General features: G+C 44.3%; 2 protein-coding genes and 1 non-coding gene across 9 annotated transcripts in view; 2 read left to right on the forward strand and 1 right to left on the reverse strand.

The window, feature by feature from the left end:
- The window catches only part of Dnai1 (dynein axonemal intermediate chain 1), a 78,767-nt gene extending 64,462 nt beyond the window's left edge, over positions 1 to 14,305 (reverse strand). The window contains exon 1 of the mRNA XM_008842449.3: positions 14,029 to 14,305. Coding sequence (XP_008840671.1) covers positions 14,029 to 14,052 — 24 coding nt within the window. The 5' untranslated portion in view covers positions 14,053 to 14,305. The remainder of the gene's footprint in view (positions 1 to 14,028) is intronic.
- A 181-nt stretch (positions 14,306 to 14,486) lies between these two features.
- Fam219a (family with sequence similarity 219 member A) overlaps positions 14,487 to 27,526 on the forward strand; it is a 65,244-nt gene continuing 52,204 nt past the window's right edge. For 2 of the 7 annotated variants that reach the window (XM_029568010.1, XM_029568012.1), the window contains exon 1: positions 14,490 to 14,821. In XM_029568010.1, the coding sequence (XP_029423870.1) occupies positions 14,795 to 14,821 (27 nt within the window). In that variant the 5' untranslated portion in view covers positions 14,490 to 14,794. Of the gene's footprint in view, positions 14,855 to 27,526 lie in introns of all 7 variants that reach the window. The other 5 variants (XM_029568011.1, XM_008842446.2, XM_008842448.2 and 2 more) reach the window with 5 other exon arrangements.
- On the forward strand, positions 17,738 to 17,810 carry Trnak-cuu. Its single transcript has one exon. It is a non-coding gene; the product is annotated as a tRNA-Lys (tRNA).

The raw sequence follows: 27,526 nt of genomic DNA on the forward strand, positions 1-27,526 counted from the left end.
TTGGGATTATAGATACCTGCCACCAAGCCTGGTAAGTTTGGAGTTGTTTCCTCACCTATTTGGTACAATTCAACAGTGAAAACATTTATACCCAAACCTTTATTTTTGGAAAGGCTTTAAATCATGAATTCAGTTTCTTTAGTAGATATGGGGTATTTTCCATTTCTTCTTCTTTTTTTTTTTTTTTGTGAGACAGGGTCTCCCTGTAGCCCCAGCTGTCCTAGAACTCACTATATAGACCGGATTGGCCTTGAACTCACAGAGATCCACCTGCCTCTGCCTCCTGAGTGCTGGGATTAAAGGCATGTGCCATCATGCCCAGGATCATTTAATTCTATTTTGTTTAAATTATGCTGAAAATTTTTGTCTTCAGCAGATATACTACATTTAGATTGAATTAAAATCTATAGGAGCTCAATCTTTTGAAATATATTAAGACTTATTTTGTATCTCAGTATATGTTCAATATTTGTGAATATTCTTCAGTTCTCAAGTGTAATGTTCTATAAATGTTAACTAGGTCAAGTTGGTTGACAGTAGTATTGTTCAGATTTTTCTGTATTTCTCAATTAGTGAGAGAGGAGTGCTCAAATCTCTAATTATCACTGTAGATATTTCTGTTTTCTTTTAGGACTGTCAATTTTTAATTCGTATGTTTCAAAGTTCTAATAATAGGTGCATATACTTTGTGATTTTTTTTTCTTTGCTTGAGTTGACCTTTGAATCTATGAGGATATTCTTGTTTTGAAGCCTATTTTGTCTTTAAAAAATAGCCATTTATACTTGCCATTTGCATGGTGTATTTTTTTGGTGTGTGTGGGAGAGAGAGGGTATTATGTATCTCAGGCTGGTCTTGAACTCACTACATAGCCCTAGTGCTGGACTTAAACTCTTGATCTTCCTGCCTCTACCTCTCAAGTGTTGGATTATGGATGTCCACCATGCCTGGCTTACATGGTGCATTTTTTTCCATCTTTTATGGTCAATCTTATTATGTCTTTACATTTAAACTGGTCTCTTATAAGCAACACATAGTTAACTGGGTTTGAGGTTTTTCCCCCTAGCCTGATAAAGTCTACCTCTTAGATGAAGATATTGGTATGGTTGTTTTTACCATAGTGTTCTTTTTCTTTTTTCTTTCAGCTGATTCTGTTCATCTTTCACATTCGTTTGTGGTAACTGAATTTTTGCTTTGTTTTTTGTTTTTGAGACAAGGTCTCTGTAACCCCAGCTTGCCTGGAACTTGTAGATGAGTTCCATGGCCAAAATCTTACAGAGATCTGCCTGCCTCTGCCTCCCAAGTGCTGGAACTAAAGACATGCATCACCATGCCTGGCATGTAACTGTATTTTTTTTTAAGTGTTCAATCTCATTTTCTCAATCGGCTATGCCTCCCTGTAGTTAGTGTGTGTGTGTGTGTGTGTGTGTGTGTTCAAAGGTTTACAACATGCATGGTTTACTGAGAATATGATAGTAAGTCAGGTGTGGTAGTGTACTCTAGTAATCCCAGCACTTGGGATGTAGAGACAAGAAGATCAGAAGTCAAGGCCAGTCTTAGGTATATAAAACATTTGTGTACAGCCTTGGCTACAAGAGGCTATCTCCAAAATAACAAAACAAGCTGGGCCTGGTGGTGCACGCCTTTAATCCCAGCACTCAGGAGGCAGAGGCAGGCAGATCTCTATGAGTTCAAGGCCAGCCTGGTCTACATATCGAGTTCCAGGCCATCTGGAGCCATAGGGAGACCCCATCTCAAAAAAAAAAAAAAAAGAATATCATGCTACTTTATACATCACAATGCAATCACTGCCTACTAAAAATAAATAGCATACCACTTCACAATGCAATAGTCTTTTGGGGCTTTGTTGATGTTTTGGAGAGGGTCTCCCTATAGCCCTAGCTGGCTAGAACTCGTTATATAGACCAGGTAGAACTTGATCTCACAGAGAATCACCTACCTCTCCCTCCCAAGTGTTGGGATTAAAGGTGTGTGTCACCAATACTTCTTGATGTATAATGATAATAAATCCTCTCAGTTTTGGTTTATCTGAAAATATACTTATTTCATCCTTTCTGGGGATCCTTTTCATTACTTATTCTTTTTTCTTCCTTCCTCTTATTAATGTATGTGTTTACACATGCACACACATGGATGCACAGCACACATATGGAGGTCCAAGGACAACTCTCAAGAGTCAGCCGTCTCCTTCTGTGGGTTCTGTGAATCAAACTCAGGTTGTCAAGCTTACATCGAAAGTGCTTATACACTTTGACTATCTTGCTGGCCCTATTAATTTTTCTTGAGAGATATTTTTGTTGGAGATAGAATTCTAGGTTAGGGGCTGAAGAGATGACTCAACAATTAAGAACACTGGTTGCTCCCGTAGAGGACCCGGGTTCAATTCACAACACCCATATGGCAGCTAGCAACTGTTCATAACTCCAGTTCCAGGGGAATTCAACATCCTCTTCTGACCTCCTCAGGCATTGTACAACACAGGTACACTACATACATGCAGGCAATATTCTCATACACAAAAAATAAAAAATAATAAAATATTGAAAAAGAATTCTGGGTTAACACTAATTTTTTCAGTGCTTTAAAAACATAATTGCATTGTGTCTGGACTCCACTGAAAAGTAACACATAATTTATATCATTGTTCCCTGTAAGCTACATGCCCTTTTTTTTCTCTCTGACTACTTTAAATGATTGCATTTTTTCCCCCTCTTGTATTAAGTACCTAACTTAGTGCCCCAAGCATACTAGGCCAGCTCTCTACCACTGAGCTACATCTCTAGCCTGGACAAATTATCTTGAGCTGCCAAACTACTGATGCAAACTGAAAGATTATCTAGAAAATGCTTGTAAGTCGGATGAGTTAGAAGGGCTTCCTGGGTATGCAAATGTGTATACTGCTGCAAAGGGTTGTGAGTAGGGTATAGAGGCCCAGAGTCCAGCTCTGTGCTTTACTCCCTCTGTGTCATGGCTACTGAGCAGAGACCAGAGGTCAGGCTGCCTTCAGAGGATTCTTGGGAACTAACTCCACTAGAGAGTACTTCCAGTTCAAGGTAAACACAGACTGAAAACTGGACTGAAGTTCTGGATGAAGTAGCTGGAACAGCCAGCCAGGGCCACTGAGCCTGCCTAGTTCCTCATGACCAGAGGCAGGGTGCTCCTCAGCCGCACAGAACTCCAAGTTGGCTTGAAGGTTGAAGCCTTTCCAGGACTCCTGAGTGCAGCGCTCAGGAAGCTACTGGGCCTATGGGCAGAGTCCAGGGGCAGATCAAATGATTTCATTTTTGTCTTCGGTTTTCTAAAGTATGACCATGAGGGAGTGTAACATGGTTTGATTTGTATTTATCCTGCTTGAGGCTCACTGAGCTTCTGATTATTCTATAGGTTTTCCACCAAGTTTGGGGAAATTTCTATTTTTTCAAATACTTTTTTCCTCTTTTCCTTTTTCCTTCTAATATTCCAACACACTTTCTATATACATACATGATATATTACCACAGGCTACTAAAGGTCCTTTATTTATTTATTTATTTATTTATTTATTTATTTATTTATTTATTGTGTGTATATGTGTATATTTGAGTGTTCTGTCTATATTTGTCTACGTGTCTATATTTGAAGTGTATGTGGACTGATTCCCCTGGCACTGGAGTTAAGGTCAGTTCTTAGCTGCTATGTGGGTGCTGGGACTCAAACCTGGGTCTTCTGCAAGAGCAGTCAGTGCTTTAACCACTGAGTCATCTCTCCAACCCCCTAAAGGTCCTTTTTAAAAAATTAGTTTTATTTTGTGCATGTTTTGCCTGCATGGATGTAAGGCCAGAAGAGGGTGTCAGATCCTGTAGAACTAGAGTTACAAACAGTTGTTAGTCACTATTTGGATGCTGGGAACCAAACCTGGGTCCTCTGTAAGAGTAACCAGTACTCTTAACCACAGAGCCATCTCTCCAGCTCCTCTAACGCTCCTTTTTAAAACATCTTGATTCTTTCTGTTCTTCATATTGGATTATTTCTATTGATCCATGCACCCAGAATGTATCTTTATAGGCCTATCAAACTCTAAGGTGTGTATACAGATGTTCCTCCACTTCTGACAGGGTTACATCAGATAAACCTATTGTAAATTGAAAATACTGTAAGTCAAAATGTACTTAATGCACCGATACCAAACACATTGCTTAGCAACGCAGTCCACTGTGATGGCCGTCTGGTCATCCAATGAATTTTTCGTTTCTGTTATTGTGTTTTCCTATTTCTATATTTCTGCCTAGATTCCACATCTGTCCATCCATTAAGACAATATTTTCTTTAATTCTGTAATATACTTATAACATCTGCTTTGAAGTCTTTAAAGTCTTTGTCTGCTTTAACCAATACCTGGCTTATCTCTCTGAAACCATTATACTTTCCTTAGATCTCTTCTTTGCATCCCCCTCCCCTAACCCCAGGCCATGGTTAGGAAGTTATGAGGCAGAGAGCAAGAGAAAAATATGTGACTCATATTGGATATTTCACTTCTTGCAGGAACCATTGTCCAGTGCCTAAAAATGACTGTGTTATATCATGTCCACATTTATAGTTGTTTACAGTGGGAGGGCAAGTCCTGGGTTAATTGCTTCATCATGGCCGGAATTTAAGTTCCCTATAGCAACATCTTTTAGAGTTATATAGGAAGTGTATGGCATCTTAAAATCCGTTGCAGAAATGTGCAATTTCTAAAACCCTACAGTAAAAGCTTTTGTAAAGGACATGTCCTTTGTAATGTAAATATCAGTCCTGAATGAAGGCATTGGACTAGAAGAAATCTGAGGCCCCTTCGTGCACAATTCATGAGAAAGAGATTTACCAGAAACAACACAGAAGTTACTTTAATGTAAAGCAAGTTACACTTTGCACTGGAGGAATCCTCCAAAAAAAAAAAAAAAGTACCTCTTTCTAAGGGAAACTGCCCTGCTCACAGCTTTGGCTGCTTAAGAGTTTTAGAATTTTGTCCCTTGCTGATAGATACTACCACAAACAGACGTAGGACCAGTCAGACTCCCTTCCAAAGAATATGAACCAGTACTGCATAGAGGCCGTTGGACAGAGATACTGATGGAAACGCTCCTGAGGTAGAGAAAGGCCAGAGTAGGCATGATGAACTAGAGACATAAGTTATAAGAAGCAGAGACCCTGGAAACACTGGCTGGTTGGTAAATAATAGTTGCCGCCGGTGTGGCGGTGTACGCCTTTAATCCCAGCACTCTCAAGGCAGACACAGGCAGATCTCTGTGAGTTCAAAGCCAGCCTGGTCTCCATAGTGAGTTCCAGGACAGCTGGGGCTACAGAGAAACCCTGTCTCAAACACTACCCCCCCCGAAAAGAATAGTTGCCAAGGAAGTAGAGAGACATGAGGAAAACTGTGCGTCTCCATACCTGTTTCAGAATGAACAGCTTTCCAATTCCAATTCTAGTCTATCTGTGTGTTTATAATACCCATCTACAACCCTCCATATCAACCCTTTCCCCATTCTCCCATCTTCCTTTTTTGAGGTAACTTGAGAGAGCTTCTGTTCTTTGCAACTTAAAGAACTTATCTAAAATACAGACAGCCCCAACTTATGATACTTTGACAACGATTTTTCCATCTATGAGAGGTGGCAGTGACATGATTTCAGTACAAACAATACTTTGAATTTTGATCTCTTCCTATATTAGCAACATATGGTATGATACTGTCTTGAAATGCTGGGCAGCGGCAACAAGATGAAGCTCCTCGTCAGCTGTGCAATCTTGAGGGTAAATGGCTCAAGCTCTATTTATAATGAGCTAAGCTATGATGTTTGGTAAGTGAGATGTCTTAACGCATTTTGACTTACATGTTTTTAATTTACAATGGGTTTATATGGATGTGATCCTATGGAAAGCCAAGCATCTGTATATATGTCCCTTAGGATTTATTAGGCCTATAATGATAGAGGAGAAGACTAAAGCATTCTAGGGAGAGGGAATGAAGTAATTCAAAAAGCAAGAAACACAGGGATGGAGAGATGGTTCAGCAGTTAAAAGCACTGGCTGTTCTTGCAGAAGACCCAGGTTCGAATCCCAGCACCCACATGGCAGCTAACAACTGTCCATAACTCCAGTCCCAGGGGTTCTGACAGCCTCTTCTGACCTCCACAGGCATTGCACAACACAGGTGCACTTACCTACAAGCAGGCAATACGCACATACACATAAAATTAAATTTAAAAAAATAAAAATTTTTAAAAAGTTAAAAAAAATGAAAAGAAAAGAAGCATAGAAATAGGTGTCTATTTGAGGATCCCAGATGATTTCATCCATTTATACTCCAGGGCTAAAGATGAATGCATTTCATTGAAATAATAAGAAAATAGATGTGAGATTAAAAAATAAATAAGCAGCCGGGTGTGGTGGCACACGCCTTTAATCCCAGCACTCGGGAGGCAGAGGCAGGCGGATCTCTGTGAGTTCAAGGCCAGCCTGGTCTATGTTGTGAGTTCCCAGACAGCTGGGCTACAGGGAGACCCTGTCTCAAAAAGACCAAAAAATAAAAAAATAAAAAAAATAAATAAGCAAAAGTGGGAAAATAAGCTTAAGATCAGGGCCAAGGTGTCTTCATTATAAGCAGGAATGCACTGTTTTTACCAGGATGGATTAAGGAGGCACACAATCTTCTGAGGCCCAGAAAGAAGTTGGTGTTCAAAGCATTGCAGTACATACCTTTCCATCATTCATTTAGCCACTCACCAGCCAGTTCACTCAGCCATTTATCATTCACACAGTATTTATGATGCAGGTGCTAGAACAAGAGCTAAAGGAACACAGCTGAGTTGGCCTCCATTCCCAGGGAGGAACTTGGAGGCAAGGTAAATCAAGGACATTAGAATTCAGTGAACCAAAGGCTGGTGACACTCAAAGCAGTGAAACTAAAGTCTGATCAACAGTCAGGTTCTTTGCTTCTTCCGTGCAACTCTGTCAGTGCTCAGTAACTGGGAAGACTGAATACACCATACACATTCCTAACTGGCAGAAACAGCTTCATGTGGCTTGCTCACAGCTGGAGTCAGAGAACCAGCGTTATTCTTTCCTATCAGCTTGCAGGCTGCAGACCTTAACGATAAGCACAACAGCCCTCTATCATTATTATTGGAGTACCTGGCATGTACCAAGGACTAACAATGTGCTAGGCTCCACGGCGAATGCGGGGAGGAGACAGAGTTCTGGCCTCAAACGCTCACAGCTGTTTTGTAATCTGATAATTGTGCATGACAAACCTCAGACCATAACTCTGAAAATAGCATGACTGTAATCATAACAAAATGGAACAGCCATTGGCAAAATTTGTTTTCTAGTTATCACTTCCATAAGGAATTCTATAACACTGTTAGGGGAAGAGAAGAGGAAACTCTCTCAACTTCCTGCCACTAAACCTCAAAATTATCATCGTCTGCATCCATCCTTTCTTCTCTCTAGTTTCAAAGTGTTCCTCCTTCTGTCTGCACTGATCCTTTCCCACCGCCTCAGAAGCTTGGATCTAGTCATAATTTAATTTTTCCCCCTTTATCTGCAATTTCTCTCTATCTGGATTCTTCCCCACAGTGTTTAATATATTCGAGTTTGACTTTCATCTTAAAAAAAAAAAAAAAAAAAAAACCTTGCCCATATGGTCCTCACTGCCTTCTTAGCTCAGTTCAGTTTAGTTTTTACCTCTGAAGTTGTTCATTTCAGAGTCCCTGATGGATTCCTAATGGTTCCATCTGAAGGCCATGGCTTAATGTTTATATCCACTGACGCCTTAGCAGCAGCCACATGGCTGAGGACCCACTCTTCCACTGGCCTCTAAGGACACTATTCTTCCTAATTGTCTAAATTCTTTTTAAAATTAATTAATTAATCAAACTTATTTTACATGTATGAGTGTATTGCCTGCATGTATTTAAGTGCACCCACGTATGCAATGCCTGAGAAGGCCAGAGAAGGACTTCAGAGCCCCTAGAAATGGAGTCACAGATGGTTGTTAGCCACCATGTAGGTGCTAGGAATCGAACCTGGGTCCTCTGCAAGAGCAGCCAGTGCTCTTTACCACTGAATCATCTCTCCAGCTCCCTTCTTACTTCTTTGGTTATTTCTTGGTCTTCATTTTGGATTCTTCTGACTCTCTTCATACCTTAAATGCTGGTATTCCTCTCTGAAATCTCCCTTGTTTACTTGAGAATCTGTGTGAGAAAACACTCTACGGTATTCACCCACCACATTCCTTCATCCATTCAACACTCAGTCATTCATTTAGAGTTTCTGATGTGTGGCCACTGTGTTAGGCACTGAGTCTAGAGCTGTAAACATATGTATCCACAAGCCCTGCTCTCATGAACACACAATCTAAGGAGACATACAATGATTGAATAATCACACAAATAAGTGCATAATTACAAACCATGATGCACACTATGGAAGAAAGGAATACAAAGCACAGTATGTGACAGGGGCCCTTAACCCTGTGTCTCCTGCTTTATGGCTGAAGACAGGGTTAAGGGTCCCCTGCATGTACTGGGGATTGGTCTTTGGCTTATACGCATGAGAGAGAATATGAAAACTGTTTCTAAATGAGGTGAAAGGCAGGCATGCTTGTAATCCCATCTTTCGGGAGGCAGAGGCAGGAGGATTAGGAAGGAGTTCAAGGACAGCCTCAGCTGGGCTACATGAGACCCTGATTCAAAATAAAACAAAACACCCAAAAGAGGACAACACATAAAAATGAGGTACAGTCATAAAGGGGTAAGAACAATATCACTTAAGGCTTAGTGACATTAGTATGCCTCAGTCCATATGGACACTTGAAGGGTTATTTAAAAATCTGGACTCTATCCTAACAACAATGAAAGTCACTGAAACATTCTAAATGGGGATAGCTTAATTATAATGGTAGTTCAAAAAGATCTGGGGTATTTTTGCTTGTTTCGAATTACATTTATTTACTATTTATTATACATTTTATTTATTTATGTGTTTATGTAATTCTTATTTTGTGTATGTGTATGCTTGTGTGGGCCCACATGCCACAGCATGCATGTGGAGGGCAGACAACAACCTGCAGGAATTGGTTCTCTCCTTCTCCTGTGTGGCTCCTGAGGACCGAATTCAGGTATTGAGGACAAACTCCTTTTCCCTCTGGGTCTCTCATCAGCTCTTTTTTGTTTTTTCAACTAGGGCCTGGTTATATGCTACCATGCTTGGTGAAAAGATCATCCTTGATGCAGTGTAGAGAATAGACTGGAAAAGACATGAGTGAATGTGGGAACAAGCAGTTAGAAGACTTTTACAGTGCTCTAGGTGAAAGAGGATTATAGATAGGGCCCAGGAAGTGGTAATGCTTTAATCTGAGGGATATGTAGGAGACAAAGGGGTTAAAAAGTTCAGCTAGGGCTTGAGGAAGATAGGCCTAAGGATGACACTAAGGTGAAGAGTCACAAAAGTAAAACTGTCTCACTTTGGACATAAACACATCAATTTCCCCTAGATTCTGATCACTTCATGTCCTTTCTTTTATGGATCTTAGGCCGCATTACCAGGCTAGAAATTTGGTTTTTTTGCTGCTTTTTTGCTTTTAAGCAGGGTCTTACTATATTGCCCTGGTTGGCCTGCTACTCACTATGTAGACCAGGCTGGCCTTGAACTCAAAGAGATCTGTCTGCTTCTGTACCCATGTGCTGGGATTAAAGGCATGTACCACCACATCCAGCAAAATTTTAAATTACCAATACTCTGTTTTGGCCTCACATCCTGTCCCTTACCCCTACCCTAGTCACCTTTCATCTAGATCATTATTTCTGAAAATATTGTCCCAGAGGGGTCTCTTGCAAGACCACAAAATTATCCAAATGTAAGTTTTTTTCTTTGACTTTTATAGACAAATGATACAGAGTTCCAGACCATTTTTTTAAATGGTAACCATCTGAGTTATAAAGGGGTACTAAAATTTGTTAGTCATAAACTAAAATTAGCCTTTAACTGGAGTTCACAGAAGACTCTAATTAGGTTTTCTACTAAGAAGTCTGGCTGCCAGCAATATTTGGCAACACTGTGAAGCTCCTGCACACACACACACACACACACACACACACACACACACACACAGAGCTAGTTGGCATGCTCACCATTTTTAGGAAGGACATGTCGTTTCTGGGGCATTACCAGTGATGTTTGGAGCTGGTCATGGTTTATGGTGCTTTGCATTCATGCATTTTAATTACAAATTATGATTCATGGAGCGCCATCATGACCAATTTAATATGCCATGAGCTATTTGATTAACTCTAGGGGTAAAGGCAAGAGAGGCAAGAGGTACTTCTCTGACCTTATTTCCTGCCACCCTCCCCTCCCATCTTTGCTGATTCAGAGCATGCGTAGCAGGTTCCCACCTCAGGAACTTTACACTTGCTATGCCATCTGTCTGGAGTGTTCCCCACCCCCACTCCAGAGAACACATACTTCCTTCCTTTTCTGTAAGTCTTTGCTCTGACATCTTCTTTGTGAGGATGCACCTGAGCACCTTATTTAAGTTATAATGTTCTGGGCCCATGAACTTCCTACTATACTATCCTGATTTGTTTTTCTCCTTGGCACCTATCACCATACAATATACCACATATTTTACTTATTTATTTTCAACTTATCTCCAACAAAAAGATAAGCTCAATGAGAGAGCAAGGATTTTCATTTATTTTGTATCTTTCTATATCATCAATACTGAAAAAAGTATCTGGCACAAGGTAGATATTTCATCAGTAATTATTGAATAAGAATGAACATTTGTCAGGTGTAGTGGTGCATGCCTTTAATGGTAGCACTCAGGAGGCAGAGGCAGGAGGATCTCTGTGAGTTCAAAGGCAGCCTGGTTTACATAGCGAGTTCCAGGGCAGCTGGGGCTATAGGGAGACCTTGTCTCAAAAACAAAACGAAGCAAAACAAAACAAAAAAAGAACATTTAGGGCTGGAGAGCTGGTTCTATGGTTAAGAGCACTTGCTGCTCTTGTAGAGGACCTGGGTTTGAGTCCCAGCCGCAAATGATGGCTTACAGCCATCTGTAACTACATTATAGGGGATCTGATGCTCTCTTCTGGCCCCCAAGAGCACTGCATGCATGTGGTGCACATACACACATGCGGTACATACACTCATACAAATAAAAAAAATAAATCTTGAAAAACAGAATGAGTATTTCATGAGTATTTTTAACCTCTTAGTCCCTAACACCCAGCTCCTAAGCCACAGATACACATAGTTCAAATCTGAATCATTCTTAGCCCTACTGCCAAAGCAGATACAAACATAAATCCAGAAAAGCATGTTTACATATAGCTTGTTGCCAGTTCCCACTAGACTCCTTTTATTACTGTTTCCATCTCAGGTTTACTCCTTCCTACCCATCAAACACACTCAAATGAAAAGTTTCAAAGACCAGCTCAGACACTCAGATTCATATTCAACCCATTTTTTTCAGGAATTAAGTATATTCAAAACTTTGTCCTAGGTATAGGGGACTCAACAATGAACAAGAAGACAGATTCTATCCTTCCCACAACAGAGTTTAGAGTAATAGGCATATCACCCTGATCTGTCTCCAGAAAACTGACGTAATTCTTTACAGGAGAATATAAAGGTCATATTGAAACATGAAGGATGAACAAGAGATGAAGAGGCAACTTAGGGCAGGGCAAGGAGAAGCAGATGGTAGACAGAGGATTGTACCAGCAGGCGGGGCAATAACAGTTTCAAAGGCCGAGAGAAGAAAGACAGCATGGATATCACTTTGCAGGAAGTGATAGGTCAGCCTGCTGAGGTTAGAGAATTTTCATTAAGTTAATAGCAAGGTCTAATGTAGAGTGGGTAGCAATGGGCAGACCATTCAGAGCCTTGCAGGCCCTACTAACCAAGTTAGACTTTATCTTGAGAGCGAAACAGAACCACTAAAAGTTCTTATCAGTGGAGTAACATGAACAAATAATGTTTCTGTCTCCTAAATAGCCCAGTCCTGGCCTTTCCTCAACACTGCAGGCATCCAAGTCCTTCCTCCTCCCAGAAAACTTTCTGTGCTTCAGCCTGCATGCCTTTCTTCCCCTTAGCCCCAGGAATCTCTCATCTTTCTGTCCCTCCCATTGCTGAGTGCCCATGAGACAGAGACAATTTCCTGAGCATGTCTAGGTCATCTCATACCTGCATAACACTGATCTAAATTGAGCTTCACTGAGACAAGACCATGATAAATACAACCCAGCCTTTTCTTACACCACACACACACACACACCGGTACTTATAGTATACTAAACTACCCCTTCCCTTTTTTTCTTACACCACACACACACACACACACACACACACACCGGTACTTATAGTATACTAAACTACCCCTTCCCTTCTGCAGATAATGCTGACGTGTGCTGGGTCCACTGACCTAGGTTTATCTCCTTCCTATCTACTGTCATCTCTCTCTGCTTTCAATGTAACTACTTACTCATGTCTTCCCTAATGAAGCTGGAGAATCTCATCACTGTTCAAATTGAAAATTGCTAGGAAAGATTAATCTGTGAAAATATACCAGTGATTAGGGCTAGGGGCTAGGAAGAATTCAACTGGGCTGAGACACAGAGAACTTAGAATAGAGGAATGAGTCTATATTTTCATTGTGCTCATGGCTCATAAGTGCACAACTTTGTCAAAACTTGAAATGTATAACTAAAAGAATCCTTTTTATTATATATAACTAGACCTCAATAATGTCAAGTTAGAACTAACTGCCCATAAATTAAGAATCACCTGCCTAAGGACTGGAGAGATAGCTCAGTGGTTAAGAGCACTGGCTGCTCTTGCACAGACCCAGGTTTGGTTCCCAGCACACACATGGTAGCTAACAATCGTCCATAACTCCAGTTCCAGGGGAACCAATGCCCTCTTCTGACCTCTGTGGGCATTGTACAACATGGGTGCAGTTACATACATGCAGGCAATACCCTTATACACATAAAATATTTTTTAAAAAGAATCATCTGCTTTAAGCACAGTATATAAGCTTCAAAACACAGCTCAGGCTCAGGACAAAAACAGGGCACGGGAATAGTTGCTTCTCGATGGCTACAGATATTCAAGAAAGATAGGTCTATCAGTTGTAGAAGCAGAGGACACAGGTTAATACGCAAGAGTTTGGACCAAAACATATATTGCTTGAAATTAAAGCCAATTCCTGAAAGACTGGGACAATCTTTCTGCATGCACACAGGTTCACACGGTTGAATGGATCCTTGTACGGGAGAGGCTTGTGTTTGAGGGTGAGGAACAAGGCTGGGGAAAGGGTCTTTCTCTTCTTTCTCTCTATTTGAGTCTCCCTGTAGCCCCAGCTGGCCTGGAACTCACTATGTAGACCAAGTTGGCCGATCCACCTGCCTCTGCCTCCCGAGTGACTGCTGGGACACCACTCCTGGCTGATTTCTCTCTTTTTTACAAGTCCCTTAGCACAGGGACTAAAATCTAAATCAAAATCCTGCACACAATCTGCCCTTCGTTTCCTGTATGGTTCTCTTGTGTCTTCTCTGTGAGCTCCCAAATGGCAAGTGGCCTGTTGTCCCCACTTAGCTCAGCCCTGAGCATGAAGCCAATTATTGAACAAAAACTCCTTTGGGACAAGAATGGAAGGACGACGAGGAAGGGAGTAGGGGTAGGAAGGTTAAAGAAGATGGACTGGTTGGGTCTGTGAGGCGAAGAGATGAGAATAGTAAGAAAAAGAGAGGTGAGAAAAAGTAGAAAGACAAGTTTGGGCAAATAAAGGACAACAGGTTTCGTGGGAGACAGGAGAGAGGCAGGTAAGTGGGAGCATAATCCAAGAGAACAATCCAGAGAAAAGTTAGGGGTCGGTCATAGAGAATAGATCACGCATCAATGGGCGAAGTGTGATCAGTGGTCATTGGCGGTTAAGGTCAGGGGTCATCAGAAGACAGCAGGTCATAGTATGCCTTTACCTGCCTGCGAGCCTGCTTGGGCATCTCCGCAAAACACTTCAAACCCTGAAAACCGACAAAACCTGCTCCCTCTTCCGGGGAGGAGTTCGTCCGTCTTCTTGACCATGCACAGGAAATTCAGACTCTCTTCTGTTTCAGTTCGCGTCGTGAGGGGTTCTTTGGGGACAGCTGCTGCTGTGGGTCCCGGCGCCCTTGTAGGATAGACTGACTCCTCCCTGACGCGGTTACCCAGCAACCGACAGGCAGCCAAGGCGCAAGCGCGCGGGCGCCCCCTCCCGGCACGGGGAGAAGGCGGGGCTGGGTGCGCCGGGGGCTACGATAAGCCCCGCCCCTCAAGAATAATCCGTGCGACCGCCTCGCGCATTCGGTGCTGCGGCGTGTGGGCGGGGCTGGACGCCCAGACACCGCCTTCTCATGAATAATGCAGGAGCCGGGCGGTGTCCCGGACCCGGAAGTGGAGTTGCCGAGTCACCGCAGTGGCTGAGCTGCTGTCAGGAGGCGGCCGCGGAGGAGGAGGCGAGGCAGGACCTGCGGCTCTGCTGGGCCACCGCGGCAAGCAGCGCTAGGCAACCCCACCGAGCTCCGCCGGCCCGGCCCGCCCGCGAGCCCTTCTCGCCTTGTGCGTCCTTTCACCCGCCTGTCCGCCCGACTTGTCCGGGGCGGCCTAGTCTGCACCACCTGCCGGGCTTCTGGGGCCGCCGCCCCGCGCGGTCCTGTCGGCGTCCCCGGCCGCGCCCGGCCCCTGGCCCGCTCGCCTGCCGGCACCATGATGGAGGAGATCGACCGGTTCCAGGTGCCCACCGCGCACTCGGAGATGCAGCCGCTGGTGAGGGGGCGGGCGGTGGGCAGGCCAGGGCCGCGAGGGGCACCGCCTGAGGGGAGCGAAGGGTTCAGGACAAGGGGGACGGTGCGAGCGGGCGCCCTCCGAGAGGGCAGAGAGAGACCTACAAACGCACTACCGTGGGAGGGAGACTTGCAGAGGTAGAAACCATGGGTGATTACCTGGGGTGCGAGCGAGCCAAGGACCTGGAAGGGCGTGGGGCATCGTCAGCGGAGGCAGAACGCTGTCAGATGTGGCGGAGGGGCGCACGATGGCACCATTCACCTCCACCGCTAGTGGAGGAGCATAGAGGGGATGTCACCGGGTACCTTTGGGCAGCAGGCTCAGGGGGTCAGGATGGGGGTGGGTGAGAAAGGAGTTTAGCCCTAGAGGCCTGTGATGGTCAGGGCAGGGGAGGGGGCCAGGGGAGCCGCCTGACTACGGAGGGCCTGGAAATAGGCTTTTAGAAAAGAAAAGGCCTGCCCTCCAGTTCTTTGGATAAAGACAAGAAATCTTCGCAGGAGTCAGGCACCGATGAGGGCAGGGGTTCAGTGCAAGAGCCTGGGAATTCCGTTCTTCTAGAGAAAGGAGCGCCCCCAGTTCAAACTGGGGGTATCGGAATCGGGAGAGTATGCGGCAGCAGGATCGAGAATCAAGGGTGCCCCTGGGTACCTTCGGGATAGGAGGTGGGGCTGTGCTGGAGCGGCCTGTGCCCACCAGTTCGGACGAGCCCCGGGTCATCTTAGGCCTAAGTGCTTGGAGTCTTTGCTGGGCGCGGATCCTGCCGCGGGTCCGCGGTCCTGGAGTCAGGCAGGAATGATGTCATCGCTGCCGGCGCCTTAGGGGATGGAAGGGGGAGGGTGACGCCGGTTTATGGAGGCCAGGCCTAAACCATGACCACGGGCCGTTGCCCTGGGGGCTACCTGACTGACTTTTCTGCCGGTGAACGAGTAGGAAACTCAGAAGCCTAGCCAGCTGATTCAGAGTCGGGGGAAGGGAAAGTGTCTGTCTGTTGGCTTAACACACCTTGGGGCCTGAAGTAACAGGAGCTAGAAGGCAGGATAGGCCAGGAACCAGAAGGTATGGATGCCCTCTCTACTCCTTGCTCTATCCTGGAGCTGGCCTGCATTCTCCAACTCCTGAAGCTCTGGGGCTCCCTTAATTCTCTTCCATCTGTGTTAGAGTGACCAGGAATAGATTCTCCCCTTGAGCCTTACCCCCCTTAATTGACAGGTGTGCTTTGTGGTTTCCTAGACAAACCCATTACAGTAACCAAGATGGGTCATGGTGGGATCCTTGAGCAGCTCTATGTCACATCTTTTGGGGGGTAATTATGTTATGAAGCCGAAACAGATAAGGTTTGTAGAAGTATTCAATATTAAACTGAAAGAGATGCTGCAGGATGTTTTCCTAGCTTGATGCCAGTACTAGATTATTTGGGAACCAGATAATCCTGGAGAGAAGTTTGTTCTATAAATTTAAAGAAGGACTTTAGACTGGGTTAGGAGAACTTTCTTTAATAGGTTCCCTATCCAGCTAACTTTGTTTTCAATCTAGAATACCCTTCCAGTTCTAAGCTAATCAGAACCCAAAAGAAGAGTGGATGAAAGAGGTGGAGGTTCAAGTAAGTCAGAAGGAAACAATGAGTCTTATCTCTCAGTTGGTGTACTTGAGGAAATAGCTGTCCAAAGAGAGCAAAGAAGGAATAGGGCTGTGAGGATCCCTCAGTTGTCCTTGGTGACTGTTATTGCCTGAAATTCTTAATCATGGGTAGAAGACTACTGAGCTGTTTCTGGTCTGTGTGGCCCTGTAGTAGGAGAAGGTTGTGGCAAGGAGGTACTTATTAGAATAACTGTAGCTGCCCACACACCCTTTCTTGAAGGCTAAAGTAGCTGCTGTCTGCAAGGGAATACTTTGAGATTGAGCGAATCTTACAGAAATAGCAAGCTCATCATCCTTACTTGGGCTTCATAGATATTGCCCTGCTTCTTGTCACGTATCCCCAATTCAGAGTCTAGAGATACCCCCAAACTCTTTCTTTAAATGTCCTACATTTTGTTGAGACCAGTTGAATCTTGTGTGACATTTCCCCAGGGACCTTCATTTGAGGCGTAAGGAATCAAGAAGCACACCACAGAGGTAAAGGGAGGATGGGAGGGCAGAATGGCTCTTGAGGTGTGTTTGGGAAGACCATCAAAACCAGGGTCCCAGGCTCAGACTCACCTGTGATCTTTTCCATGTTTTGCTATCATTATGGAGACCTCTAGGAAGTCCTCCTCTTCCTTGAACTGCTTTTCAATTTATGAAATCAAGAGAAATGATTAAAGTGTAAATGCTAGCTCCTCATTCTCCCTTCCAAAAAATTATCATAGTGCCTGATCTATTGACTCAACAAATTGATTTACCAAATACTGAGCATCTACACCAGTACTTCTAGATTCTACACAAGATACCAGGGACACAGTGGTTAGTAACACAAACTCAGATTAGGCCCTGCTCTCCTGGAGCTTACAGTTCAATGAAAGCTTATTTCTCTTATTTTTAAAAATATTTTATTTATTATTTTTATTTTATGTGTATGAGTGTATTGCCTGCATGTGTGTAAGTGCACTCGTGACGTGCAGTGCCTGCAAAGGTCAGAAGAGTCCAGATCTTCTGGAACTGGAGTTAAGGATGGTTGTTAGCCACCATGTGGATGCTGAGAATCGAACCTGGGTCCTCTGTAAAAACAGCCACTGCTCTTAACCACTGGGCCATCTCTCCAACCCCTAAAGCTTATTTCTCTTGCTCACTCTCTTGGTGAGCCTCCCTGAAAGCAGAGTGGGTCCCTTAGACCCCAAGGGAAAGAGGGCAGCACTAGTGTTGAGAAGGAGGAAGCCGCCCTCCTCTGCCCGGCTAGCTCAGTCAGTAGAGCATGAGACTCTTAATCTCAGGGTCGTGGGTTTGAGCCCCACGTTGGGCGCCAGCTGCAGGAGGCTCAGCCAGCTGCGGGAGGCTCTCCCTTTGCTCGCGGGTCGTTGGCCACCGATCCACGAGGGCAGGGAGAACAGAAGCGGCAAATGGGGTCAGAATGGCCAGTGGGTGCTGATGGGAAGACAGCTCTTCTGGGGAAACTGATCACAGGCTGGTCCCAGGCGCAGTGAAACAGCAATGACACAGCTCCAGGCAGTAAGAACAGCTCAGCTCCAGGCAGTGATACAGCTCCGTTTATTAGTGGGAAAAGTAGAGAATTTATAGTGTGGAGGCAGTAGCAAAAGCCTCAGTTGATAGGTGCTCATAGTGTGCTTTATTTACATGTGGCAGTGGGCTTCTGTCTTCCAGACTGTCAGACAGTGCCTGATTATCATATAGAAAAAACCTGCGGGTAGTTTTTACTTCAGGTAACTAATGCTAAAGGCCATGTTTTCAGATAAGGTCAGGCATCCGTGGTTGGTGGCACTTCAAGGTGAACCAGGAAGAGAGCAGGAGGCCCCCTGCTGAAAAGGGGAGTTTTTTCATTTGGCACCGAGGCCCTCAGGGCTATCTGGACATGGAGAAACTGCAACCCTAACAGCAGGGTTCCCCAACAGTGTTGGCTGCACAACTCCTTTCAGGACCTAGATGTATGGAGAGAGGCCTGTGTCTTGGACTCTATCACCAAATAACCCTCCCCCACTCATGGCGATAAGAAAAATGCAGAAGCCATTCTCTCCTTGGAAAGATGAGCTGTAGGAGAAGTCATCTTTTATTTTTACTTGAAAGAAAAACTCAGCTTGAAAAGAGGCCTGGGGGAGTGGCAGGAGCTGAGAGAGAAGGTGCAGCCAGCAGATCTGGGTGTTTCCAAGGTGCTAATTTAAGCATTAGCTCTCAGCTAGTGGGAGGAAGAGGAAGAAATCCCTGCCCTGTTGTTGCTGCTGCTGTTACCACAGCTGCCTGGAGCCTCTGGCTGGGGTAGGAGTTTGCCTGAAAGGAGCGGCTTCCCTGCTTTCCCCATCATGCCAATTATTTAATTGGCCTGGCTGCATCTCAGCAGCTGAACCAGGCCCCAGCCTATCTCTGAGCTCTCCAGGGTCTCTTCCTGTCTCCTTAGGAAAGAAATAAGAGCTTCTCTCAGTGACCTATTCCCTGGGCTCCACTCCTGCTGTCTGTCTCCTGAAACTTTGGAATGGCCCATTTTTGTATATCAGCTGTGCCATATACCGCAGTGATCCAGGGAAACTCCCAGCTGCCCACTGCTCTCTGTTGAGCAATTGGGTTGTGTTTGGGCTGTTTTTGGTAGGAGTGGCAGGCACAGGCTCTTTGGCCCTGTTGTCTGTTCAGCTGGTTGGTGCAACCACAGTCTTATGTCTTGGAAGAGATTTGTTGCAGGAAAAACAGATAAAGCTTTTAAGCATTTAATTGAGTCAAGCAATACCCTGCCTCTTGTGCTCTCAGAGGCATAAGATACTTACAGAATAGCATATGGCAACAGACAGGATCCTTGTACACTTGAGAGAATGCTAGTCTGGCCTCACTGAAACCAGATTACCCATTAACTCGTTTGTTTAGTTCATGGATATTTGCTATTTGTCTGCTCAGTTCCAGGTATTTTAAGATACTTTAAAAGCTTTATTGTGAATGGCCAGGCAAAGAATGGGCTTAAATGATTACAGGAAGGTTTATAGATATAAGAATAGTGATACATGGTGTCTCTGAGAAAGAGTGACAACTTGACAAAAAGTGGCGAATGCTGTGATTCTGACCCTTTGACTGGGAGCTGGAAGAAGGGTTTCAGACTTCTGCTGCCTTCTCACACTAAGGGATAGGGATTGCCAGAGTATTAATTCAGTGATGGGACCATAGGAGCTCCTAAAACCGGAAGAAAGAGCATCATAAACACAGCAAATCACACTGGAAGATGTGCATTATGTGGTCTGTGCACATTTCAATTGTTCCTTGTAGTCAGGTGGCTTTTTAAGCTTAAGAGTGTTTCCTTAGCTGGGTGTGGTGGTGTGTACCTTTAATCCCAGCACTCAGGAAGCAGAGGCAGGCAGATCTCTGTGAGTCTGAGGACAGCTGCAGCTACAGGGAGACCCTGTCTCAATAAGACAAAAAAAAAAGTGGATCCTTTGGGGTTGGAGAGATGGCTCAGTGGTTAAGAGCATTGGCTGCTATTGCAGAGGACCCAGGTCCGAGTCCCAGCACCCACAATGTGGCTAACAACTGTCGTTAACTCCAGTTACAGGGGAGTTGATGCTCTCTTCTGACCAGGGGCATTGTACATCACAGGTGCACTTACACACATGCAGGCAATACACTCATACACATAAAATAAAAATAAGAAATAAAAATTTTTTTTAAAAGAGTGGATCCTTCTAGGGGGTCCATGTGACTCTTGGGGAGAGAACACTTCTCCCTGTATTCCTGTATTGCAAACTGGTGGTTGGGTTTACCAGGGCCACAGCCTTTATCTATACAGCTGCTCCAACAAATACTAAATAAGAACTCCTTAGATGCTGTGCTGTACTCAACAACACAAACTCTCATTGCAGAGGTTTGCTCAGTGCAGAGTAGACTGAGGCATCACAGGGTAATGAGTGCCACAGGAGGACCAAGAAGCAGGGCCAAAGGCAACCAAGGTGGGCTCTCTTTTGTAGTGGTTGAGAAAGGTGTCATAGAGTAGAATCTGCTAATGAGCTCTTAGATGAAGATTAGAAGCTTGGTAGATCAACATGGTGAGGCAAGGGCAAGAATTCCAGGCAAAGGGCATGGAGGAAGAAACAAAAGAGTACATTTGGAATGAATTAAAGGCTGTAATTAAGGGAATCAAATTTGAGCTCAGGTTACTGCTCCAGTACTGAATGACAGACTGGATGGTGAGATTGGAGGGTAAGAAATGAGTATAGATATGTGTGCAATGATCCAGGAAAGAGATGCTGAGGCCCATGCTAAAACAAATGCAGAAAGAGACAGGAGGAGACATGTAGGAATACCACAGGACAGCAGGATTGGAGCATCCTTGGAGGTGGGGTGGAGAACTAGAGAATCAGAGATGATTCTAAGCTTTGTGGTATGGACATTTGATTAAAACAAGGGACTGTTGCCAATTACCTCAGGAAATTTAGAGGCCCATGTCCTTGTCTTAACAGGGAAGACTTCTATTTGCCTTTGTTCAATTGCTGAGATTGTGGGGAACTTAGGAGTTATAGAAAATCAAACATGAGAATGGCCCTGACCCCCTCACCCTCAAAGGGACACTGAGAAGTGTGCTGTCTTGCCAATGAATACTTTTTCCTTGCAGCCAATCTACTTTGGTGAGTAGAAGAAAACCGGTGGCAGCAAGGAGCCACAGTGGGGTTTTCTTTATCTTATTTTGTTTTTTCTCCCACCAGTACTTAGGTGAAGGGGAAATAAAATCTTTTGTTGTCTAAAATATTTTGCTTATTACTTTATATTATTATTATTATTTGTTGTTGTTATTGACAGAATCTCATGTAGCCTAGGCTGGGCCAAAACTCCATAAGTAGCTAAGGATGACCATGAACTCCTGATCCTTCTGTCTCTGCTTCCCTATGGAGCCATAGCTGTAACTCACTGTATAGCCAAGAATGATCTTGAACCTTGGGATCTTCCAGCCTCTACTTTCAAGTGGTGGGATTACAGGTGTGAGTCACCACCCCTGGCCTGTCTAAGTTTTCAGTTGCAGTTGCTGGCCTGACTTCTTATCATCTTTTTGGTCAAACTTATAGTTTTATTTCTGCATCCTTTCACTGGTTACTTCTACAGTGGATGTCTGCAGAAGTCACAATTCAAGAGTACATTCCTCCCTTTTCTGAGATCACCTCAGATACCCTGCAAGCTGTACTTGAAGAAGCCTGGGTATGGCTTCCTTGCAGGCAAGGGGTCCTAAAGGAACAAACTTCTCTGGTGAAATCACTTACAGGTGGCTTAGCTTCTCAGATGTCCTCAGTGTGGCTCTGCAGGCAGGTGCTCCCATGGTAGCTGGTGTTCAGAGTGATTCCCAGGCCCCAGCAACCTGTTGTCCCTTGACTGCTGATAGCCCAGAGTGAACAGAATGGAAAACAGAAACTTCTTCATTTGAATCTGATCAGCCACTGGCCGCCCTCCTCTCCTAAAAAGGACAAATAGAGAACTGGGGATGTACTTATTAGTAGAGTGCTTGAGCAAGAAACCTTGAGTTCAATCCTCAGCACTGCATAAAGTAGGCCCAGTGGTGACTGCCTGTAATCCTAGCACTTAGAAGGTGGAGGCAGGGGGATCTGAAGCTCAAGATTGTCCTTGGCTACATAGTGAATTTGAGACCAGCTTGGGCTACGTGGGACCCTGTCTCAAAAAGACAAAGCATGGGCCAGGCGTGGTAACCCACGCCTTTAATCCCAGCACTTGGGAGGCAGAGGCAGGCAGATCTCTGTGAAGTTCAAGGCCAGCCTGGTCTACTAGTAAGTTCCAGGCCAGCTAAGGCTACAGAGAGACCCTGTCTCAAAAAGGAAAAAACAAAAAACAAAACAAAAAAAAAACCAAAGCATGATAGAGCCTTGTGCCTGAAAAGGGGGCATGGATTCTTGGGCTTAGCTGTGTTGTGCCTTCCTGCTGACTATAGGAAAATTAGTACAAAGACCCCCAAGAGAGATGGGAGGGGGAGAATCAGGCAGTTGCCCAGATGTTCTGGTTGAAGGAAGCGAAGGTGTGGCTGGCTCAGAAAGGTCTGGAGTCATTGTTTATAAGAGGACTGATAGGTATTAGGATTTCTGGGCGGGAGAAAGGAAGGAAGGAAGGAGGCAGAGCTGGAACCAACCTCAGATCTAGTTCTATTTAAGTTCAGAAACTGGCACATGACCTAAGGCCTCACTGTGGATCAGCCAAGTGAACTCGTGGGCTGCAGGGAGGCACTCTGGAGTGGGGGAATCCTCTAGGATGGTAGCCCAGAGGATCTGGCCTGGAAGAGGAACCACAGGCTTGCAAGTTTTCTCTAGGCTACATTCCAAGGAGCCAGTTTAAGAAAACATGGTTTGGGTTTGTTATTGTTGTTCAGAAATGTCAAAGGATCAGATGGATGTGATCACTGAAGGTCAATTTTAAGTTTCTGTGGCATAGGTTACCCATGTGAGTGTATGCACAAGTAAGAGGAGACTAACTACTATGAAAAGTGTTCTGAACGACCATCCTAAGCCTGAGAATTATCAGAATGACAAGAGGCCACACACGGGCAGACACAAACCAGTTGTAGCTCCTTCCCTGGTTTTGCTTATTTTGGACCTTGACTATCAAAAGAAGGGCTGGAGAGATGGCTCAGTGGTTAAGAGCACTGGCTTCTCTTGCAGAGTTCCCAGCACCCGCATGGCAGCTAACAACTATCTGTACCTCCTGTTCCGAGGGATCAAAGCCCTCTTCTGGCCTCTGTGGGCATTACACTACATATATGCAAGCAAAACACTTAAATACAGAGAGAGAGAGAGAGAGAGAGAGAGAGAGAGAGAGAGAGAGTATGTATAGAAAAAAGGGCTGGAAGATGGTTTAGTTGATAGAGTGCTGGTATATGCTTGTAATTCCAGCAAGAGGGATGTGGAGACAGATGAATACCCGGAGTTCACTGTGAATCCCCAGCCAATCTGTGAGCTCCAGGTTCAGTGAAAGACCCTCTCTCAAAAAGTAAGATACAAAGAGGTAGAGGTAGACACCCAACATTGATCTCTGGCTTCCATATGCACTCACACATGTACATGCACATCTGCATACACTTGTACACAAACCCACACAAACATATCCAAAGCATACAACAGAGAGCAGTTGGAAGAGGGAGAGAGAGAGTCCATTCTAACCACCCATCTGGAACAATGTGTGAAAGTGTACTTTAAGATTTACTGAATTAGACTACACAGAATAGAAAAAGCACAGCTACAGCCACAACGAGAAAAGCAATTAAAAAAAAAAAAAGATTTACTGAATTGGGGCTGGAGAGATGGCTCAGCAGTTAAGAACACCGGCTGCTCTTCTAGAGGACCTGGGTTCAGTTCCCAGCCACCCACATGGCAGCTAACAACCAACTGTAAACTCCAATTCCAGGGGATCTGATGACTTCCTCTGGCCTCTTCAGGCATTAGATGACACGGGAGCACTTACACATAATGCAGGCAAAACACTCATACACATAAAATAAAAGTAAATACATTTTTAAAATGATCAACTGCCGGGTGTGGTAGCGCACACCTTTAATCCAGCACTTGGGAGGCAGAGGCAGGTGGATCTCTGTGAATGCAAAGCCAGCCTGGTCTACATAGTGAGTTCCAGGCCAGCTGAGGCTACAGGGAGACCCTGTCTCAAAGAGACAAAAACAAAAAGACTGAATTAATGACACCCAAACTGTGAAGTGAAAATCGTATACAGTTTATGATGCAGTTAACTTTAATATAATTATGTACAAGCTACAAATGATTTATATTTCCTATATTAATTGTATCTCTATAAGAAGTTGGTGAGTCTTCAGCCAAGAGTGGTTTAGACCTGCTTACCCTATAGTATATTGTCAGGAGTACTGATTCTTTGGGATACTTAATGAAAACAAGGCTACCTACACAAATTCCTTTGGAAAATAATATGCTGTCCTGCCACAGTGTTCACTGGCATTTAAAATTTTTAAATAAAAAATGTATTTTATTTTATGTGTATGAGTGTTTTTGCCTGCATGAGTATACTCCATGTGTGCAAAGCCTGCAGAGGCCCAGAAGAGGGTTTTGGATCCCCTGAAACTGGAGTTAAACTTATTATCCATCATGTGGGTGCTGAGAACTGAAACCAGGTCCTCTGTAAGAGCAGCCAGTGCTCTTAACCGCTGAGTCATATCTCTAGCCCCTCACTAGCATTTTAAAGGTTCTGAGAAGTCCTGCACTGAGGAAGCCCCTTTAACTGTGTTTAGCTCAATGTTTCCCAAGTTTATTTAACTGTAGAAACTTTTTGTTGTTTTTGAGACAGCATCTCCCTGTAACCCTAACTGGCCTGGAACTTGATACAAACCACAAACCGAGTCTCACACAAACCCACCTGCCTCTGTCTCTTAAGTGCTGGGATTAGTGATTTTTTAAAATTAAGTGCACCCGTGTCATGAAATGCCCGCAGAGGACAGAAGAGGCTGTTGGATCCCCTAGAACTGGAGTTATGGACAGTTGTTAGCTGCCATGTGGGTGCTGGGATTCGAACCTGGGTCTTCTGCAAGAACAACCAATGTTCTTAACTGCTGAGCCATCTCTCCAGCCCCTGGGATTAAAGGTGTGAGCCACCACTTCTTTTAATGTTATATCTATTAACATTTTATAGACCAATGTGTTTCATGGAATAGTCTCTAGAAAACTCTGCTTAGAAGAGTCTCTCTAATTCATTGTAGCTGCATATTCTTCCCTGTTCCTTTTTTTTCAAAGAAAATCCAATTTTTTAAAAATTTAATTAATTTATTATGTGTATGACTGTATTGCCTGCATGTGTTTAAGTGCATCCATGTCGTGCAGTGCCCACAGAGGTCAGAAGAAGAGGTCTCAGAAGAAGGCACCATATCCCCTGGAACTGAAGTTAGAGATGGTTGTTAGCTGCCATGTGGGTGCTGGGAATCGAACCCAGGTCCTCTGCAAGTGCAGCCAGTACTCTTAACCACTAAGCCATCTCTCCAGCCCCTTCCCCATTCTTTTAAGCCTCTTCAGAACCCCCCATCATCTTACCCAGTGTTGGGCCCTAGTGGGATGTTGCTGACTTATATCAGGGCCTGACTTAGTGTCAACCAGCAAGAAGTTCTTTGTCCTTTGGTCAGGTACAGAAGCAAATATACAGTACCTTGTTCTTATGATTTATCTAAGAATTACTTTTCTCATGTTCACTTTTATTATTACTTTTACAAATTTATTAAGATATAATTTATATGCTGTATGATCCAGCCATTTTAAGCTTTAATTTTAATCCTGGTTTGCCTACTGTGATGGTTTGAATGAGACTGTCCCCCGTAGGCTCCAAGTATTTGGACATTTTGTCCCCAGTTGGTGGCACTATTTTGGGAGGTCTTAGAAGGTGTGTCCATGTTGGAGGAAACATGTCACTGGGGGCGGGCTTAGAGAGTTCTTAAGCCTTGTCCGATCTCCAGTCCCTCTCTTGTTTCCTGTGCCTGCTTGAAAATGTGAGAGCTTAGCTTCCGCTCCTTCTCCAGCCACCTCCTGCCACCATGGCTCCCCGCCATGATGGACTCTTTGGAACTGTAAGCTCAAATAAATTCTTCCTTCTGTAAGTTGCTTTGGTCAGTGTTTCTATCACAGCAACAGTAACTAATACACCTATCCATGCCTTAGTTCTGTTTCTCTTTTTACCTGTAGACTGTGCTCTGCCCTTTTGTGTTTGGTCAGGCAGTAGGAAAAATAAAGATTATAATCCAAATATTTTGTCCAAAAGAATTCCATTGAGACACAAAATGAGAAAAGGATTCCTGGCTTAGGGGATGTGGCAGAACTTAGTCTAAAATCTCATTAGATGCCCCTACTATTCACAATAGCTCAAAAGGTGTCCCTTCATAATCACTTTACACCTTCTACTCTGGAGGTGACACAAAGCATGAGTATGATATAACCAGATTTATCCCTTATGCCAATGTCGACTGGACTGCAGTGACTGCTCAGGGCATTGTCTTAGGAAGGATTCTGAGGCAGGGCCTTGGTATCATGAGAAAAGTGGCCTGGTTGACTTTCCATGTCTGCCATGGCTGTTAGCTGGAGGAACGGCAGTTCTGGTGTTCTGTTGTGCCATCCTGGCAGCCCTGAATCATTATCCTGGGCAAGAGAATACAGGAAAGAGACTCAAGGATGGGATCTGGCTAAGCAGGGACCTGGCTAAGCAAGCTATCCACCGAGGGCTGCAGTCTTGTGACACGGCTTTTAAGAACTGAAAATTTACTTTACCTAAGCTGATCTTCCTAACAAGATCTTCAGCATTGGGTTTTTAAGACAGTGAATGAATACAAAGTTAATGATCCTTTGGAAATTGGTGGGTGAGATGAGAAGGTGGAAACTTTTCTCTGCTGAACAGCTAAGAAAGAGAAAGACTGAGGGAAAGAGCTCATAAATATATGAGTGGCTGGCCATGCTTAAAATGAAGCTATGACCTCTGAGCAAAGGAGTGTGAAGAGCCCCTTTAATCCAGCAGTTACTGGAGATGTGTGGCCCTGTCATAGGCCCCATAGCCTCAACTGTCTTTCTTGCTTTACCTCAGACTACAGAGACTGTGTTTCTTCCTTCTGTGATTTCCCTGGGGTTTGGTTTCCAACCCTTGCCCCTAGTTGTTCTAGCTATCCTAGTGGATACTTGAAAGTTTTTCTTATCCCTGAAGTTGAACACAGACTTCTCCGTGGAAGCTGAGCAACCCAGATTACCGTGGCTGCCACTGTGTTAAAGGTCATGTTTAATAGCTTTGCCTTTTATTATGTTGAACTTGGGCATGCTTGAAATGTGGTAGCCCTTTACTTTAGCAATGTAAAATCAAGATAAGAACATGGAACTTAAAAAAAAAAAAAAGAACATGGAACTAGGGGCTGGAGACATGGCTCAGCTGTTAAGAGCACTGACTACTCTTGCAGAGGACCCAGGTTTGAGTCCCAGCACCCACATGGCAGCTAACAACCATCTGTAACTCCAGTTCCAGGGGATCTGATGCCCTCTTCTGACCTCTGAGGGC

The sequence above is a fragment of the Nannospalax galili genome, unplaced genomic scaffold (assembly GCF_000622305.1).
Source record: "Nannospalax galili isolate Female #2095 unplaced genomic scaffold, S.galili_v1.0 scaffold341, whole genome shotgun sequence".
Taxonomy (NCBI): domain Eukaryota; kingdom Metazoa; phylum Chordata; class Mammalia; order Rodentia; family Spalacidae; genus Nannospalax; species Nannospalax galili.